The sequence below is a fragment of the Garra rufa genome, chromosome 8, assembly GCF_049309525.1.
Source record: "Garra rufa chromosome 8, GarRuf1.0, whole genome shotgun sequence".
Classification (NCBI taxonomy): domain Eukaryota; kingdom Metazoa; phylum Chordata; class Actinopteri; order Cypriniformes; family Cyprinidae; genus Garra; species Garra rufa.
Window position 1 is genome coordinate 35,228,744 of NC_133368.1, and position 20,868 is coordinate 35,249,611.

The following is a 20,868-nucleotide window of genomic DNA, read 5'->3' on the forward strand; positions in this document are numbered from 1 at the left end:
GCGACCTAGTGGCCCGAAGGGCGAAGTCAGTGGCGGCGCGGAGTTCTTCAAGTACCCCCTGGTCAGGACCACTCTCGTGCAGGCCTTAAGGTGCCTGCACCTGGCACTTTTGATCAAGGTATTTTTATTTAGTTTTACAAACTGTAATTAACAGTATAACATAAGTTCAACAAAACTGAAACCCATCCACCCCCTACAAATACCAGACAATGTTCACAGTATGAAATACATAGTTCAATATACAAAGCTCAGATAGCCAGATAACCAAAAATAAATAAGTAAAATACAATAATCAAGATGACTGAGGATAACAACAGGGGTTCACATTGCTATATTCTCTGCCTCCATATCTTCAACAAACATAAAAAAAGGCTGCCATATGTTATAAAATTTCCTAGTAGACCCCCTGACTGTGTATCTGATCTTTTCCAACTTGATATGATACATGATTTCCCTTACCCAATGACTATATGTTGGAGGTGCTGGATCTTTCCATTTCAATAATATCAGTCTCCTAGCTAGAAGAGAGCAGAAAGCTACCATTATTCTTTCCCACATCTCTAGATGGGAATCTATCTGGGTTACGCCAAAAAGTGCAATGAATGGACACGGTGCAAGCCTTTTTGCAAAGATCTTAGAAAAGGTGTCAAAGATGGGCTGCCAAAAAGCGTAAAGCTTTGGACATGTCCAGAACATGTGTAGGAGAGTGGCTGGATCTTGCCCGCATCTATCACAAGTGGGGTCTATATCAGCATTGATCTTAGAAAGTTTAACTTTAGACCAATGCAGACGATGTACAATTTTAAACTGAATGACAGCATGTCTAAGACAGATGGAAGATGAAAATATTCCCTGTATTATTTTGTGCCAAATGTCGTCTGTGATTTGCTCATTTAAATCCGTCTCCCATTTATTTTTGAGGAGATCCAAAGGCATCAAGTTATGAGAATATAGTATTTCATATATTGTACTAATAGTTCGCTTTCTGACTAGTTTACAATCAAAAATCGAATCTAACAGACCAGTTGGAGGACGTAAGGGAGAACATATAAAGTTTGAGAATACAAAATTCCGAAGTTGCAGGTATCGATAAAAATGTGATTTGGGAATGTGATATTTTTGTACCAACTGCTCAAAGGAGGCAAAGCTGCCGTCGATATATAAATCAGACAGCGATATCATACCTCTTCTGGACCACATATCAAAGACCCCATCTATTAATGATGGGACAAACATATGATTCAATGCAATTGGGGCAGCCTGAGAAAGATCTGTAAGTGCAAAGGATCTTCTGAATTGGTTCCAGATCTTGATTGAATGCAAAACCACAGGGTTAGAGGTAAAATTAGAAATGGGCCGAGTAAATGGCAACTTAGAACCCAATAAGGCTTTTAAGGAAGTGGAATTTACAGATGCCCCCTCCAGATTAAGCCATTTAGTGTCAGTGTTATCATTGTTATTATCCATCCAGTATAACAGTATCCGAATGTTAACCGCCCAATAGTAATACAAGAAATTAGGGAGTGCCATTCCTCCCATTGAGCGAGGTCTCTGAAGTACACTTCTTTTTATCCGGGGCGGTTTTTTGTTCCAAATGAAACTTGATACCTGATTATTTAATTTCGTAAAAAAAGACTTAGTTAAAAAGATGGGAAGGCATTGAAATATATATAAAAACTTGGGCAATATATTCATTTTTACTGTATTAATTCTTCCACCTAGTGAGAGAGGCAGGGGATCCCATCGATCAATATCCTGATTTAAATTTGATAACAGGGGCTGATAATTAGCAGCATAAAGTTCTTTATGTTTATCTGTAACCCATATGCCGAGGTATTTGAATTTTTTGGAGCTAATTTTAAAGGGGAGTGAATTTAAGGAATTCTCATCACTACTAGTGCCAACAGGCATCAGCTCACTTTTTTGAACATTGACCTTGTAGCCGGATAGTTTGCCAAATTCTTTTAGTAGGACCATTAGTTTAGGAAGACTCAAAAGGGGTTGTGATATATATAGTAGCATGTCGTCCGCATAAAGCGAGACTTTGTGCTCCTCCCCTGCTCGGTGAATTCCTCTGATATCATTATTTTGCCTCAGAGCTAAGGCTAGTGGTTCCATTGCAACCGCAAAAAGAAGCGGTGACATGGGGCATCCCTGTCTTGTACCACGTTTAAGCTCGAAGAAAGGGGACAAATTATTATTGGTACGAACAGCAGCCATTGGAGAAGTATATAAAAGTCTGATCCATGATATGAATTTATTGCCAAATCCAAACCTTTCCAGTGTGCTGAAAAGATAGCCCCACTCCACCCGGTCGAACGCCTTCTCAGCGTCAAGTGAGAGGACGACTTCCGGTACACCAGGTGGAGAGGGGCTATAAAGGATATTAAAAAGGCGTCTGACATTGAAAAAAGAGTAACGATTCTTAATAAAGCCTGTTTGGTCAGGTGATATAATGGAAGGAAGAACACCCTCTAGTCGGCGTGCCAGAACTTTGGCAAGGATTTTTGCATCCGTGTTTAGGAGAGAAATTGGGCGAAATGAATTGCACTCCAGAGGGCTTTTTCCTTTTTTGAGAATTACAGAGATTACTGCTTGGCGCATGGTCAGAGGTAAGGTTTTAAGTGACAGTGATTCTTCAAAAACTGACATTAGTAAAGGGGCAAATTGGTCTGAAAATTTTTTGAAGAATTCTGTCGGATATCCGTCCGGCCCTGGGGACTTGCCGCTTTGCATAGATCCAATTGCGGATATTATTTCCAGGGTCGAGAAGTCTTTCTCCAATGAATCAGCTATGTTTGGGTCTACGGATGGAACATGTAGGGATCTTAAAAAATTTTCCAACACAGAGGGTGTAGTTGGACATTCTGATGTGTATAATAGTTGATAGAAATTTTGAAAACAGGAGTTAATTTTGAGGCTATCTGTACATTTTGAACCTTGTTCATCATTGATTGCAGGTATAGTCTGATTGGCAGTTCTTTGTCGTAACTGATGTGCGAGAACGCGTCCAATTTTCTCCCCATGTTCATAGCATCCGTGTCTAGATTTGGAGAGGAGATATTCCGCCTGTTGCGTTGTTAGGATATCAAATTCGGTCTGCAAGATTAGACGTTTTTTCATTATGTCAGGAGATGGTTGATGGCTATATAACATATCTAGTTTCAGTATTTGATCTGTTAGTTCTTTAAGCCGCACTGTACTTGCTTTCTTCTTATTTGCGCAGTAAGAAATGATTTGGCCTCGTAGATAAGCCTTTAAAGATTCCCATATAATTGAATATGACATTCCTGGAGTTTGATTAGTGTCAAGAAAAAATTGTATTTCAGATGAAATGAAGTTGGTAAAAGACTCTTCTGATAAGAGAAGAGGATTAAGCCTCCAAGGGCGGTAACTATTTTGTGTATTAGGAATATTGATTTTCATGGTTAGCGGACCATGATCTGAAATTACTATGGCATCATAGTCACACTTAGTTACAGAAGATAAAAGTCTTTTATCCAGGAAAAAGGTATCTATACGAGAATAGCTCTTATGTACTGGGGAGAAAAAGGAGTATGCTCTAGCAGTAGGATTACGAAACCGCCATACGTCTACTACACCATATGTTTTAAGAAAAAGCTGGATTTTGTGTGCCGATTTAGACAAAGGCGTCTTTTTGGAGGAACTGCGATCTAAGGTAGGGGAAAGTACACAATTTATATCGCCACCAAGGATAAGATGGTGTGATGCCATGTTTGGTAAACGGGAAAAAATTTTTGAAAAGAATTCTGGATTGTCCCAATTCGGTGCATAAATATTGGCCAGAATGACCGAAAATGAAAAAAGTTGCCCTGTTACAATAATATATTGCCCTGCAGAATCAGAATCAACATTAGTCATTGTAAATGGAATATTTTTATCAATGAGGATGGCTGTCCCCCTAGTCTTTGTGTTGAAATTAGAATGATAAACTTGTCCTGACCATCCTCTTTTTATTCGGAACAGATCCGTTGTGCGTAAATGTGTCTCCTGAAGAAACGCAATATCGGTCTTAAGTTGTTTTAAGTGTGTAAATACCTTTTTTCTCTTAATTGGATGGTTAAGTGACTTCACATTCCAGCTCACAAAGTTTACTGATGAGAATCCATCCAGCGTTCTAGTAGAATTAGGATCAGTCATATCTTACTAAGTAAGAGGTTTAGTACACTTGAAATTTATATCTGGCTGAGCAAATAGAAAGAAAGAAAGATGTACATAAAATAAATCCAAGAGATAAACAAGTCTGGTATAATCCCACCCTCCCTCACCCCACCTGGTGCCTAGAGAAACGAGGCAAACCTGGTACCCTTCAAGAACAAATCCACACATATGTGTTTGTGTTGGAGAACTCTATAGAGCCACCTGTTCAGGCTCCCGTCGAACGGTTCGCGAAAACTAAGCGCATTGTCATTGTAGTATTATAACATCTGCTATGTAATTCAAGTCAGAGAAAGGAGAGAGAAAAAAAAAAAGGGAGAAATCAACAGAAATATATTCATCCAGAGAAACTCTTTCACTATAAGGCAACCTTTAGATTGTAAGAAAAACAAAAACAAAGAACTATTAGGCTCCGGTAAACTTATGAATAAGGGTAATCAGCACTGATAAAGAAAGAACAGAGAGAAGAACATTAACAGCATCGGCTGGTGAAACTGTAACAGTCTAACAACAATGACATTGGTCCACTGGATGCAACTAGTTTAGCTGCCTTTACACGGATGGAAACGGATAAAGTAGTGTCCGAATAGTTGAGAACACGAAAACAGTCTCACTCACGCTCCTCTGCGGGAATGATGTGGTTTCTCACGTAGGTCATCGCTTTTTCTGCATCAGTAAATTCCTTTTCTTCCCCGTTGTGTGTGACACGAAGACGGGCTGGGAATAGTATGCCAAACCGGACATTCTGGCGATTATGGAGCAGCTTCCTGACCTCGGTGAACGCGGCTCTGGCTTTGGCGACTTTTGTGGTATAATCCGGGAATATAGCAATTGACTCTCCATTGTACCGAAGTGGAGCACGGGTGCGCGCCCGGTTCAGTATCTCAACACAGTCTTGGTAGTAGTGAAGTTTGGCTATTATCGATCTTGGTTTCCCGCCGGGTTTCCTTGAAGCCATACTTCTGTGTGAGCGATCAATGAGCACATCTTTGTCCAGCTGCAGCATCTCTCGCAGCAGCTTTGAGACCGAAGTCGTGGAGTTTGATCCAGGCGTCTCAGGCACCCCCAGTATTCTGATGTTACACCGCCGCGCTCTTCCCTCCATGTCCTCGCATTTGTCTCGGAGCTCCGCCACCTCCGTCTTCAGGGAGTTTACTGTGGTCTGCAAGGTCACCACCTCGTCTGACCATGTTGACAATCCGGTCTCCATGTCTCGGACTGTGGTTTTTACTTGGTCAATCTCAGAATGAATCGCCGCCGTACTATTTTTAACTTCTGCTTTTAATGCCTGTAGCTCATTTTTAAGGAAGTCAAAGTCGTCGGCAAGTGCGTTTTTCATTTCTGATTTTATCACCGCCGAAATTTCAGTTTTCAGCGAGAGAAGAATCTCCGACTTCAAAGACTTGGCGTCCATCTCTGGCTTAGCGTTAGCTGACCGTAGCTGTGGTGGAGATGCTCTTGCCACGGCGTTAGTGGCAGTGTGGCTCCCGGCGGTGTTAGGCCTTGTGTTCGCTGTTCCAGTATATTGAAATTTGCGCAGATTCGTCGCCATTCACTCAAATGTAGACTTTCTCTCAACTTGGGAAATGTTTTCAGAGCAGATTAGTCGATGTTTTAATACACTGTGCACTTATTAATTTAAAATAAAAAAGAAGTTCAACGGGAGCTCAAACAAACACATCTCACTCCATCGCCAGCTCAACAGCGCCCCCCACCTGGCACTTTTGCAGTGTTGCCATGGCCTGCAGGGCGGGGCAGCGTGTCGGGGGGCGCAGAAAAGGCCCAGCCGATGAGGGCGGAAGAAATTACACATGCCCTAAAAGGGAGACGCGGAGGGCCCCACCAGGCGGCCGCGCCCGCGGGCAAAGGTGCACCGCGATGGCGCGCCCGACCTGGGGGACCGCCACGTACCCCTAGGCTGCCCCGCCATGGAGAGTGGCGAGGGGAGAGGAGCTGGAGTGCGCTTCAAATGAATAGGGCGCCATCGATTTTGTCAGCTCCTCATGCACATCCGGTCAGAACGGGACCGGGGGGGAGCGCGGCGCTGCCGCCGGTGCCCCCCCCAGGAACCAATCGTCCAGCCTAGAAGGATCGGCCGGAGGCCCCTGAGGAACCCCCCAACCGATCCCCCCCGGCTGCCCGGAGAAGCATAGCCGACAGTTAGCCATCAACCTCCGGGGGGGCAGCGACCACGGGTGGGCGCCGCGCCGCGGGAAGAGATGTGTCACCGTCTGACTCTCCCTCTGATGCTGTGACAGACATCTCATCCTCTGCAGGAGCACCGAAGGAGACGCTCAGCCCGCCAGGCGGGGAAGCGTCTGCTGCGGAAACTCAACGGGACCGCGCTGAGATAGAGAGGTCCGCAGGGCTTTTTGAGCCGGCGGAACGCTGTCTATCGTAATTTGAATGTCCCCCCCCGCGCCCCACCGCGGTGGCCGAAGAGCATAGGCGGCTCAACGGCTGACCACGGGAGGGAGGCGGGGGGAGCCAGCTCGCGAACGAGCGGCGGGACTTCAGCGTGGTCATGGTCATGCTTTCACCGCATGAACCATTCATGAGCACCACCCCAGCGTGCTCAAAGCCTAAACACGTGAGGCAGCGCTCATGTCCGTTCGCTGAGGAGAGGAAACTACCACATCCAGAAACGCACGGCCGAAAAGACATCCTGAAAAGAACGTCTAAAACGGCCGCTAGAAATTGCTCTTTTGTGATCCCGGTTTGCCCAGGGAGGCGCCGCGGGGCAATGCACTCGCCGGGGCTGCTCGCTGGAATGCAAAAAGGCTTTATATGGCCGTGAAAACGGCCGCCCGCGGGACCGCGCTGGCGGCTGCCAAACAATGCTCTTTCTGTGAAACACTCTTTTAGTTATGGCAGCGCACCAGCAGGAGGGAGCATGAACTCTGAAGAACTCTTCTCGGCTGTTTAGAGGCTCGACACATCGGCTCTGAAAGCAAAAGTCTGACTGAGTGGTGCGCGCAGCCATCTTATATACCCGTATGTACGGGGGCGTGGCCGGCGCGCACGTCCACTCGCCAATTTTCAATTGGCCTTTTTAATAAGGCTCAGAGGTGATCGGTCCCTCAAGCGAGATCCCAATGTAACGTCGAAGTGATTCGACTGAAGGGGTAACATTAATAAACAGGAAAATAACATTTGTTTTGTTTTTTTAACTATTATTTTATAACAAAAATTGCAAGACCACGAACGTGAGTATTTTTTTCACACTAACATAAAATCAAGCTATCATTCCAATTTAATTTTTTATTTGTAGATCAAGATAGTGCTGACTGATTTACAAAGTCTCATACCATTTGGACAAATGGAACATTTTTTTAAATTTTAGCGAACGCCATTCGGGGTCCAGAAATCCCCCGAAGACCGCATAAGGGTTAAAGGAACCGTATGTAAAAAATTTATTTCAGTTAATCATAAAATGGCCCTGACATGTCACTAGACATTAAGAAATCATGTTCATTTCAAATACTTATATCACTGACAACAGTGGTCCGGCCAGGATATTGTCATTTAAAAGTGAAAGTTGCAGCCCACAACTGATGGTATTGTTGTCATTTTGTGTTTTGGTCTGAGGCTCCACCCTCCAGCAATCTACTAATCACTAATACTGCGTCCGTGCTCATGACAGATGGACGTGGCTGTATATCAAAGGTAAAAAATGATATAAATACTGTTCAGTTTCTCGCAAAAAACGATCGTTTCGTGTCTTAGGACATCAATGTATCGTCACAAGTCGCAGGGTGTAATTTGGATTTGTCTGTGCATGTTTTTGTTTACTTTTAAAGGTTTGGTGCCCATCCACGTCCAAAAGTAATTTAAAGCAGTTTAATATAATGCTGCAACAAAACAAAATGTGAAAAAAATGAAGGGGTATGAATACTTTTGCAAGGCACTGTATTTATAGTAGAAAATGTACAAAATATCTTAATGGAACATGTTTACTTAATATCATAATGATTATTTGCCATAAAATCAATAATTTGACCCATACAGTGTAATCAGCAAAGCTGATTTTTTTTTCAGCAGCTATTAACCCAGTCTGCAGTGTCACATGGTCCTTCAGAAATCATTCTAATGTTGATTTTATGTTATGTAGATATGGTCAATTACAGAAAAACTTAATTATTCCAAACTTTTGCGCAATACAATATCATAATCTTATTAGAAATAAAATTATTAGTATTTTATGATTTTAAAATTAATGAAAATATTATGGAAAAGGGAGAAAAAAAGCAAACAAATATTAGATTTTTCATCATCTTTTGTTTTTTTCCGACCTTGCATGTTTAACACTGCTTGTGAGGAAACCATGACAATGTGGGAAACCAAGAAGAGCGCCAGGAAACCTCAAGTGGCTAAAAGATAATACAATCCTGGTGTTGAGCTCTACTGTGGAGCCAAAGAGGGGTTGCTGTGCAGTCTTGGACTTGTCCTATAACATTATAAGTATTATGCAACATCAGAATTGTTAGCTTATGTCTAAATACTATAGCATTTTAAAGCCGTTGCTCTGTAAATCTAAATGCTTAACATGGGGTCTTAGCAGCTATTATGCAAGAGCTTTGGAGGTAATCTGTGTATATAGCTAAGCCGTGCTTTTCTGACACCAAACATTCTTAAACGCCTGAGAAATATCAGTCACATATGAGAGAAAGAACTGCGGATGGTGTGAAGCCAGGCCGTTTCAATGGGTTTTCCAATTTCAAGATGCATCGCTTTTATTTTGCGTGTAAACCTGTGATTACAAATGGTTATATCACTCAAGCCTCTGTTTGGTGTTTTATCTGTTTATGCCAGAAGGACACAGATGCTACCTTAGACAAATGCATTGTAATTCTCCCCTTTCAATTCCTTTGATCTGATACAAATCCATTAAAGGTATTTCTCTCGTTGGGCCATATCAAAGACCCACTCTGTTTTCTCTTGATCTGCGTCCAGCTCGTATTCAACCTCTTCCCATTTCATGTCCATAGAGGTCCAAATATAGACCACACGTACCTTTTTAACCAGCTCAGGTAGTCTTTCTTATAATGGATTTTATTGTAAACAAACACAAACGTGTCACGCTATAGACAAGGCTTCAGATAACACCATCCATACCTGTACCGAGATACAATGGCCACTGTAACGGTTCTGTAGGTTGATGGACAAGCCATTTTTTTCTTTCCTAGAAGAGCAGCAGTGCTGCTGGGTATTCTGAGATCGAATGACCTCACTCTGTTTCTGATGCCAGTTTGTAATGACATGACAAAACCTGTCAGGCAATAAGAAAATGAATTACTGGGGATGTGACGGCAAACAGAATGACACTTCATATTAACATGGCATATCAAACACCAGCTTTGACTAAATGTAATTTAATTTGAATTCAAATAAATTTGTGAGGTCAAGCAATTAACAATGTTTTACTGTAGCATTATTCTTTCTTTTTTCCCTCTGTAAAAATGACAAACATTTTTTACAGTGTGAAGAAGATACTCAATGGAATTCTCAATTATGTCTCCTTTAAAGGGATAGATCATCCAAAAACCTGGTTCCAAACCTGGATGACTTTCTTACTTCTGCAGAACACAAAAGAAAATATTTTAAAGAATGCTGATAAAAACAGATTTGGTTACCAATGACTTCTATTTATGAGGGTGGAACACTTATGGTGGGTTAACTAACTGTGTGCACACCTAAAGTGAATTCAATTATTTGCACAAGTAGATTGCATACAAAATCAATGCAATGATGTGAACAGGCGATTTTGCGAGCGAATGATACAAATTGTGTGGCTTAGTTGTCGCAAACATGCAATATTCGTATCTTTCTTGCAAGTTGAAAAATTTGCATGCCAAGTGGTCGCGCAAGCCAATCATCAAGTAGTTTCTTGACATGTCCGGATGAATCTGAAGTTATGTAAAAGTTGGTAAAAAGTTGGTCAAACCAAACAGATTTGGTAACCTAAGGTTTAATACAGTGCCTTGCAAAAGTATTCATACCCCTTCATTTTCTTCACATTTTGTTTTGTTGCAGCATTATGTTAAACTGCTTAAATTTTTTTCCCCACCTCAATTTACACTCCATACACCATAATAATGAGAAAGCAAAAACGACCCAGGTTACGTATGTAAACCAGGTTCCCTGAGGGAACGAAAGCTGCGTCAAGCGCTATGGGGAACGCCATTGGCGAACCACGCTCTGAATATCGTGTGTATAACCAATCCGAAGGAGGGTGTGACGTCACAGGTGGGGTGATGTAAGCGACCAGGAAGTATAAAAGCACATGCGACGGAGCCGGCGTCAGCTTTCTAGGAATACAGCAATACAGCTCTGTGGACGTATGTGTCCAGTGCTCGCACTGGACACATACAGTTATACTTCTGCTGGTCAGGCTCCAGAAATGGAGGAGGATAGAAGGCCTGGAGTACGACAGGCTGTGGTGTAGTGGAAGGGACCTTAGGAACATACCCCGCACGGGGGGTACAGAAACGCTTTGGCCATTTCGGGCGCAAAGTCTAAATAAGAGGGGGCCACTGAGAGGGCCTGAAGGTCACCAACTCTCTTTAGAGAAGAGAGAGCAAGCAGCAACACAGTCTTGATTGTGAGCATGCGATCGGAGATTTCCTCTATAGGTTCGAATGGAGGTCTACAGAGGGTTTCAAGCACAACAGCGAGGTCCCAGGTAGGTACCCGAGGACGTACTCGAGGTCTCAACCTCTGCACACCGTGGAGGAAACGTATTACTAATGGGTCTTTTCCCACAGAAAGTCCACCAAGAGAGGTGTGGTAGGCCGAAATTGCCGCCACATCAACCTTCAAGGTGGAGTGGGTTAGTCATGCAGAGAAGAGGGCCTGCAGGAACTCCAGAACTGTACCAACCGGGCAGTTCACTGGGTCTAGCTGGCGGCCTCTGCACCATGAAGTAAAAAGTTTCCACTTCAGGGCGTAAAGTTTCCTCGTGGAGGGAGCTCTAGACTGAAGAATGGTCTCAACAACCTCAGTTGAGAGACCTGAAGCTATGAGTTGTGCCCCCTCAGGGGACACACCCACAGTTTGCACATTTCTGGACGGGGGTGCAGGATGGAGCCCCCCGCTTGAGAGAAAAGGTCCCTCCTGATCGGGATCTCCCAGGGAGTCCCGTCTAGGAGGGCGATCAGGTCTGAAAACCATGTTCGACCTGGACAGAACGGAGCTACTAGGAGTAGGCTGACCGTGTCCTGGCGCACTCTTTCCAGAACTCCCGGGAGCAGGGCGATTGGGGGAAAAGCGTACAGACGAAGCCTCGGCCACGTCTGTACCATAGCATCCAGCCCCAGGGGAGCTGGATGAGTTAGAGAGTACCAGAGGGGACATTGCGATGTCGTCTGAGTCGCAAAGAGGTCCACCAGGGCTCGACCATAAAATACTCCAAATCTGCTTCACCACCTCGGGGCGAAGCATCCATTCTCCGGACTTCAGCCCCTGTCTCGACAGGATGTCTGCTCCCACACTGAGATGGCCAGGAATGTGAACTGCTCTTAGTGAGCATATTTTCCCCTGGCACCACAAGAGGATCTGGTACGCCAATTTGTACAGAGGACGTGAGCGCAGACTCCCTTGGTGGTTGATGTAATAAACAACCGCTGTGCTGTCGGTGTGCACTAGCACATGACGGTTCCGTAGGTCTGGAAGGAAGTGTTTTAAAGCTTGAAATATGGCCAGCATCTCTAGGCAGTTGATGTGCCAAAGTAGATGGCGACCTGTCCACAGACCGCGGGCTGAGCGGCCACTCATGACCGCCCCCCAGCCAGTAAGGGATGCATCTGTCGCTAGTATTATGCGGCGGCAAGGAGCTCCCAACACTGGACCCTGGGAAAGGAACCAAGGTTTCTTCCACATCTCTAAGGCACGTAGGCAGCGCCGCATGACCTTGATTGTGCGAAATGGATTTTCCCCTCTGGGAAAAAACCCTGGTTTTGAGCCACCACTGTAGGGGCCTCATGTGCAGTAGTCCAAAAGGTATCACGTTGGAAGCTGCTGCCATCAGACCCAAAAGTACTTGAAACTGTTTTACAGTGAGTAGCTTGATTCCTCTGACTGCTGTGAGAATCGATTCGATCCGAGCGGGTGACATACGTGCCTGCATCGTGGTCGAATCCCACACTACACCTAGATAAGTGGTTCTCTGTAATGGAGATAGCACACTTTTCTTGGCATTCAGTCTCAACCCCAAATCTTTCATGTGAGAGAGAACAACATCTCGATGTTGGACCGCTAACTGTTCTGTTTGGACCAAAATCAGCCAGTCGTCGATATAGTTCAGAATGCGGATGCCCTGGAGTCTCAGAGGAGCCAGAGCAGCATCCACACACTTTGTAAATGTGCGGGGTGAAAGGGCTAGGCCTCCGGTTGTAATTGAGGCCTCGTAGGGGCGGTGAGCGACCTCAGTCCCGCTACGTTGCCGGGCGGAGAAACGTGAGGTATGGGTTCGCTGGAGACGGCCGCGCCCTGTAGCACTGGCAGGGGTGGCTGACAGATCTCCTGAGGGCCCCAAGGAGAGACGGGCACCGTGTATTGCGGTGAAACCCGCTCCTCCCCAGGAGGGGCTGCCCTCAATGACCCTGACGCATAACCGTCAGGGTCTTTTGGCCGAGGACCTCTTTGACTGAAGGACGACCCTCAGGTCGGGCCTAGTCTTGGAGGCCCCCGACCCAGAGCGTCTGCTTCTGCATTTCGCGATACGAGGAGCTCGTACACGGCAGAGGCTGCTCCCGTCCAGCAGCCTCAGAAGCAATAACACGGCGAGGGAGGTACCGCTGAAACGCCGCCGCTTGTTTGCGAGCCTCCTGGTATCTGCTGATGACAGAGTCGAATGCGTCACCAAACAGACCAGAAGGCTGCAGCGGGGCGTCCAGGAGGAAGACCCTGTCTTTCTCTTTCATGTCCGACAGGGTCAACCATAGGTGTCTCTCCACGGCTACAAGGGCTGCCATCGACCGCCCAACTGCACGGGCGGTCTCCTTAGTAGCGCAAAGAGCCAGATCAGTGGTACAACGTAGTTCTAAAACGTCAACTTCCTCACCGTCGTTAAGCTCTTTTAGCAGGTCTGCCTGGTATGCCTGCAGCACCGCCATGGTGTGCAGACAAGCAACAGCCTGATCTGCGGCAGTCTACGCCTTGCCCACCTGCGCTGAAGATGTGCGCAGCGGCTTGGAGGGCAAGGACGGAACCTTTAAAGATGAAGCCAATCCAGGTGACAAATAGCTGGCTAGCGTTTGCTCAGCTCGTGGCACCATCTTATAGCCGTTCTCGTCAAGCCCCGCCACATTGCCATAGTAATCGGAGGCGGGGACGAACAAACGGGACGAGAACGGCTTTCCCCACGATCTTGACACCTCAGTGTGGAGATCGGGGAAGAAGGGCAGGCTCCGTCTTGGAGGTGGTTGTTTTGTCTGCAGAAAGCATTCATCTAACCTGCTTTTCTGCGGCTCATGTTGTTTCTCAGCGGACCAGTCGATCTTGAGTTTGGCGAATCTGTCGCCCCACGGGGAACACTGGAGAAGGCTCCTATCTCAAAAAGAGCCTTCCGAGAGCGAAGCACAGGCTCCCTCGAGAGCTGACTCAGCGTGCTCCGCTCCCAGGCAAACCACACACAAGCTGTGTGTATCCCCGCCAGTAATGTAGCGCTGGCAAGGAGGAACACACCGCTTGAAGTGTGATTCGCCCTCACTCACTTTATCTTTTTTGCCCCTAACAGACATTATCACTCAAATAAAAGGCATGCTAACTTGCACAAAAAAGGAGTGATAATCAGACAAACACCACGCAGAGTGCTTCGCTGAAATGACAGAAAGCTGATGTCACCCCGCCTGTGACGTCACGCCCTCCTTCGGATTGGTTATACACATGATATTCAGAGCCTGGTTCGCCAATGGCGTTCCCCATAGCGCTTGACGCAGCTGGAGTTCCCGGAAGGGAACCAGATTTGCAAATTTTACAAATGTATTAAAAATAAAACACTGAAATAAGTACATTGCATAAGTATTCATACACTTAACTCAGTTGGGTATGATGTGACAAGCTTTGAACATCTGCATTTGGCAATTATCTGCCATTCTTTGCCTCATGTTTTCACCTCTCAAGCTCTGTCAGCTTGGATGGGGACTGGCAGACATTTTCTAGAGTCCTATTTTTTCCAATCGTCTTCCATTATGGATAATGGAGGCTACATGCTTCTGTGAACCTTCAATGCAGCAGATTTTTTTCTGAACTCTTCCCAAGATCATTGCCTTAACGCAAGTCTGTCACTGAGCTCTACAGGCAGTTATCTTGACCTCAGGACTTGGTTTTTGCTCTGATATGCATTTTCAGCTGTTAGACCTTTTCTGAGAGGTGTGTGCCTTTCTAAATCATACTCATTCAAATGAATTTTTACAGTTTAACTCCACTCGAAGTGTAGTAACATCTAGAAGCAATATGAATGCTCCTGAGCTAAATTTCGAGTGTCCCAGAAAAGGGTATGAATGCTTATGCAACGGGATCTTTTCATTTTTTTTATTTTTTATAAATTTGCACAAATGTTAAAAACCTATTTTTTGCTTTGCCATTATGGGGTAGGGAGTGTAGATTGATGTGGAAAAAAAAGTAATTTAAAGTAGTTTAACATAAGGCAGCAACATAACAAAATGTGGAAAAAAAATGAAGGGGTATGAATAATTTCACAAGGCACTGTATGTATAAGGGGAAACAATGGTGTGTGCACACCAAAAGCGAGTAGATTACATACAAAGTCAATGCAAAGATGTGAACAGACAATGCAAAGATGTGAACAGACACAAATTCAGCCGGGTGAAATGGGTGACGCAAAAAATTTTAACTTTGGGGGGGGGGGGGGGATTTGCATGATGCATTCTCGCTTAAGCCAATCAATTATGTGCAACATTCGCCTTAATCGACTCAAACGGAAAATTCACATGACGCGTAGTCGCACAAGCTAATCAGCGAATAGCTTCTTGGGAAATCCAATTTGGCACATCCGGTTGTATCAGAAAGTTGTTTTTATTTGCAATCGCATCTTCTGTGCAAGTTCAAAAATTTCATCTAAAGCGGAAAAATCGCATGACGCGTTGTAGTGTAAGCGAATCTGCGAATAGCTTGACAGGTCCTGATGTATGTATAAAATTATGTTTTTAATCGCACAAGTGAATTGATGTGAATATTCGCTTTGCTTTTGGTGTGCATACTCAGAGTCAAGTCAGTCAGGTTGGTAAAAACATTAGGGCGAAGTACTGATGACAGAATATTAAACTACGCCTTATTATTAACTATTAAAGGGGTCATCGGATGCCCATTTTCCACAAGTTCATATGATTCTTTAGGGTCTTAATAAAAAGTCTTTAATATACTTTGGTTAAAAATTCTCAATAATAGTGTAAAAAAAATACACTTTTACCTTGTCAAAATCAGCTCTGCGAAATTTCAGCTCATTTTAAGACATGGACCCTTTAAATGCCACCGAGCTCTGCTCGCCCCGCCCCTCTCTGAGATTATGTTTACTTTAGCTGCATTTAGCCACGTTTAGCTGCATTTAGCCGAGTTTATCGGCAAAACTTGCCATCAAGCACATTATTAAGAAAGGCCATTTGCAAAGATGCATAAAAAAAACCTTATACTCACTTCTGCTGTGGGTGAAGCTGCATCACAAATGATTCACAGGAAGATAGATGCTTATGTAGATTGGGATTGGCGCTTTCCATTTAAAAACGAAAGTAACGTTAAACCTCTGCGTCTTTAGCGGCTCAGATGTCAGGAGTAAATGACTACTGCTATGTTCATTATTACATCCAACAACAGAACACCTCAATCGCTCAATTAGAGTCTTCCTCTGCACCCGACTGTTTCAGCTCGGTGAGGGCGGGTCTAAGGTAAAACGCTAATGTCAATCAAATGTGTTTCGTCACAACAACAAGAAGCTAAGAATGAGCTGATTTTAAAAAGGGGTTATTACTTTTAAAGATCTAAAAAATACCCCTGGGTGCATTTTTATCATTGTAGGGTGGTTGTGTACACAAACTACCAACACACATTAATGTTCAAACAACATGGAAAAGTTAGTTTTGCACCCGATGACCCCTCAGTATTAACTTTATGTCAGATATTTCAGCTAAAATGTACAGTAATAGCTACACAATTATTACATCTTTCTGATAATTTGATCTTAGAAGAATTTGATGAGAAATGTTCAAGTTTATATGGGTTTATATGAGTTTATATGGAAATCTCTGACTTTTTATTACAGACATTGACATCTTAGCATCTAAAATTCATGAAAATAAATCTTCTGCTATAAAACAAGGCCTAAACAAAAATCTCTTCCCATATTTCTCTCTTTTAATGTGAGCTGGGTTTCCCAAAGCACTAACTTTACTGTCATACTCCAGTTATCATACTCCTCCCTTACTCTGTTAGTTTCTGTCTGTCTTCGTGTATTTGTAACTGTCAGTCTATATCTGTGTCAGCGGCAGACACTTCATCTTCACGTCAGTTCCGTTGTCACGCCAGCCCTGTTCTCCCCTTTCCTCTGCCCACAACCAAACTCCATGCGTTTCTCTCTATCAGCGCACCTGTCACCGCTGTCTGTCTGTCTCTCAGACTGTGCCACTCAATCTTGTCTTGATGCTGAACATCTTCGATTGAAGGCGCCTGATGTTAGCTCTGTCTCCAGCTCTGAAAGATGCAACAGATGCGGAAGTATCTCAAACATTGAATGTAACAGACAATTTTCACATTAAAGTTCCACTAAAACTGAGAATTCTGTCGGATTTACACTATAGTCAAAAGTGTATTTATTTAATCCAAAATACAGAATTGCAGAATTTCAAAGCAATGAAATGTTGTGAAATATTCTTACAATTATTTTTTTACTAAATAACTGCTTTCAATTTGAATATATTTTAAAATGCAACTTATTCCTGTGATCAAAGCTAAATTTTCAGCGTCATTACTCCAGTCTTCAGTGTCACATGATCATTTAGAAATCATTCTAATATACTGATTTGCTGTTCAAGAAAATTATAGAAATGAAAAAAAGAAGACTAATTTAGTAATGATGCTAAAAAATCAGCTTTGAAATCACAGGAATACATTTTTTTTAAATATATTGAAATAGAAAACAATTATTTTAAATAGTAAAAAAAAAAAATGTACTGTTTTGCTGTAATTCAAATACTTCAGACTTCTTTAAAAACATGAAAAATCTTTTGGCTGTTAGTGTACTAAGTGTTACATTTTTCCAAGCCCCTTTGCTGTTTTTTTTTTTTTTCCTATGAAATAAGTTTTAAGGTTTAAGAATATTCACATAGATATTTCCCATACAATGACAGATTATTGTAAGATCAAGCTGTCAGGCTTAAAAAAAAACATATCTGTGTCATAGGCATCACTAATGGACTACTTATATGATACATTTATGGTGCTTTTATAGTATTATGTCTCACTTTTATTAATACCAGTCCATGCGAAAAGTGCATTATATCTAAAAGCTTACCGTAATGGCAAAAATGTTTTGCGATATATTTAATTTACCAAAATTAAATTTGACCAAAATTAATTTTAAGGTCAGAGGGATTTATCAGTTTTAATACATTTACCAAATATTATTATAAATTCATACATATTTTTCAGTTTAATTGTAGAGCTTCTAAAAAATCGGTTTACTTCTATGCAAATATTTTTGCCCGGTTTATATATTCTTTCAACATAAATAACATATTTATTTTATTTTGAAGTCAGAAATGTCCTTTTTTCATTGTGCAGTACATTTTGTAATATATTTTGGCATTCGAAATTTTAAATAAAACATTTAAATGTTAAAAACATTATGTAAGCAATGCTGTTTACAATGCATTTCAAATTTTAACATTTCTGTGAATAATACCTAAATTCTGACACAAAAACATTATAAGACTTTGAGATACATTAAGAAAAATGTATAGACTAATTTTATTTCTGTGGTGCTTTTTGTGCTTTTCAGAGCGGTCACTATAAATTGCCAAATGAATACGAAATCGACAGCATACAGGTTTGAAATGGCATGAGAATGATTAAATAACGACAAAATTTTCATTTTTGGATGAACTATTCTTTTGTTTGGTAGCTATAGTAGATATCTTGCACTAAGCTGTAATGTTTACTACATCTGGTAGAGTAAAAGGAGCCGAAAGTATGTTTGCATTTGACATGTTTATGGGAAGTGGGGCAATTCCTCAAGCCTTAACATAATAACTCCTGCCACCCAGATGACAGAGCACCCAGGGAAAGCTGTCTCACACTGAAACCATTATGCCATTGTCCCAGCAGGATGTTACGCACAATTGTCCCTTTTCAAAGCCAGCGTGAAAGAAAGCGTGTAACAAAGAGTGAAAGAGAGGGTCACTATGTTTACCGCCATCCAAGAGAATGTTCCCTCAGTCATTCACTGAGGCAATCACAGGGCTCTCCTCTTTTTGAGTGCCCTCGCTGAACTCAACCTACGTCAAGGGTAAGTCATGTTTAATAGTTCACAATGCAAAACGTGACTGATTTTTATTGGATACCAGTCTAATCATGGTAATCAGACTATTGGACTAGGAGAGTAAACAAGACAGTATGAGAGAGCAAAAGAAATGGTGAAAAAGGGACAGAAGGAAGATGACGGTCTCACAGTCTATTGCGATGCATGAGCGAATGCCTGGCACCCAAAACAAAGAGCCACTTGTTTCTTGAAATTCACTGCAAGTGAAAAAGACTGCATTAAAACACATGGCACAACTTTCCTACATGGTTGAAAGAGAAGACTGAGGAAGTGTAGTCTTTCCAGAAGTGTTAGGAAGACGAATGTTAAATATATGCTGCATAAGGTTATAAAGAACATTAAAGGGGTCATCGGATGCAAAACTAGCTTTTACATGTTGTTTGAACATTAATGTGTGTTGGCAGTTTGTGTACACAACCACCCTACAATTATAAAAATGCACCCAGTGGTATTTTTTTAATCTTTAAAAGAAATATCCCCTTTTTAAAATCAGGTCATTCTCAGCTTCTTGTCGTTGTGACGAAACACAGTTGATTGACATGGCGTCTTACCTTAGACACGCCTTCACTGAGCTGAAACAGTCATAATACGATCGCCATTGTGTCGACTCAGGTGCAGGGGAAGACTCTTAACTGAGCGATTGAGATGTTCTGTTGTTGGATAGAATAGCAGTCATCGTTTACTCCCGACATCTGAGCCGCTTAAGAGGCAGAGAACAACATTACTTTGGTTTTTAAAAGGAAAGTGCCGATCCCATTCTACATATGCATCTATGTTCGTGTGAATCATTCGTGATGCAGCTTCACCCACAGCAGAAGTGAGTATAAGGGTTTTTTATGCATCTTTGCAAATAGCCTTTCTTAATAATGTGCTTGTTGGCAAGTTTCACCGATAAACATGGCAAAATGCGGCTAAAGTAAACATTACACTTCATAATCCCACATCAGAGAGGGGCGGGGCGAGCAGAGCTCATTTGCATTTAAAGGGCCCATGCAATAAAATGAGCTGATATTTTGCAGAGCTGATTTTGACAAGGTAAAAGGGTGTTTTTTTACACTACTATTGAGAATTTTTAACCAAAGTTTATTATAGACTTTTAATTAAGACCCTAAAGAATCATATGAACTTGTGGAAAATGGGCATCCGATGATCCCTTTAAGGTTATTAATGACTGAAATTGAAATTTAATTATCTTTTTACTACATTTCTGGGCCTTGAGTGTGTCAGATTTTAATAAAAAAAAAAAATCTTAATTCGTGTTCAGAGGATGAACAAATGGATCTGATAAGACATTAGGGTGAGTAGTTAATGACAGAATTTTCATTTTTGGGTGAACTATCCCTTTAATATATTTTAAAATGTAATTTATTTCTGTGATGGACAAAAAAAGTTAAAATATATTAAAATAGAAATTACTTATTTTAATTATTTAGTGATTGTAATAAGATATTAAAGTGAGACACTGCAGGTGAATAGGGTAAAAAAATAAATAAACTAATAATTATCACCTTACTTACCCAGTTGATTGATTACTTTGATAATTGCAAACATTTATTGTATTACAAGTTTTCTAAAATGTTATGTTTAAAGGAACTGTATGTAAGAAATGTATTTCAGTTAATCATAAAATGGCCCTGACATGTCACTAGACATTAAGAAATCATGTTCATTTCAAATACTTATATCACTGACAACAGTGGTCCGGCCAGGATATTGTCATTTAAAAGTGAAAGTTGCAGCCCACAACTGATGTTATTGTTGTCATTTTGTGTTTTGGTCTGAGGCTCCACCCTCCAGCTATCTACTAATCACGAAATCAGTAGAGTTTCGTCATCCGGGTTGCCAGCTCTGCTCTAGTTACAGCTGCAGCTACGAACGTGTCGGATAAAACATGTATAACGTTATGAAACCTAAAAGACCTCGTTATGAATCCAAAATACGTCATGACAAAGTCCGAAATAACACAAGGATTTGTATAGGAGATGCCTTTGAAAGATGGAGACGGCTGAAAACGGAGAAGATTTGAAGACAGACGCCAACGTTGCTAATTTTCTCCTGGACAGGTAAGATTCATCTATGTTTGGCTAACTTTGGATAACAGTGGATTTTCCACGGTCGGCCGTGCAAAATGCGTTCAT

General features: G+C 42.3%; 1 protein-coding gene across 1 annotated transcript in view; it reads right to left on the bottom strand.

The window, feature by feature from the left end:
- Positions 1-9,727, bottom strand: part of atp1a1b (ATPase Na+/K+ transporting subunit alpha 1b) — a 34,729-nt gene extending 25,002 nt beyond the window's left edge. The window contains exons 1-2 of the mRNA XM_073845284.1: positions 9,604-9,727; positions 9,295-9,448 (exon numbers count right to left, since the gene is read on the bottom strand). Of these exons, the coding sequence (XP_073701385.1) occupies positions 9,295-9,448; positions 9,604-9,716 (267 nt within the window). The 5' untranslated portion in view covers positions 9,717-9,727. The remainder of the gene's footprint in view (positions 1-9,294; positions 9,449-9,603) is intronic.
- Between the last annotated feature and the right edge of the window lie 11,141 nt (positions 9,728-20,868).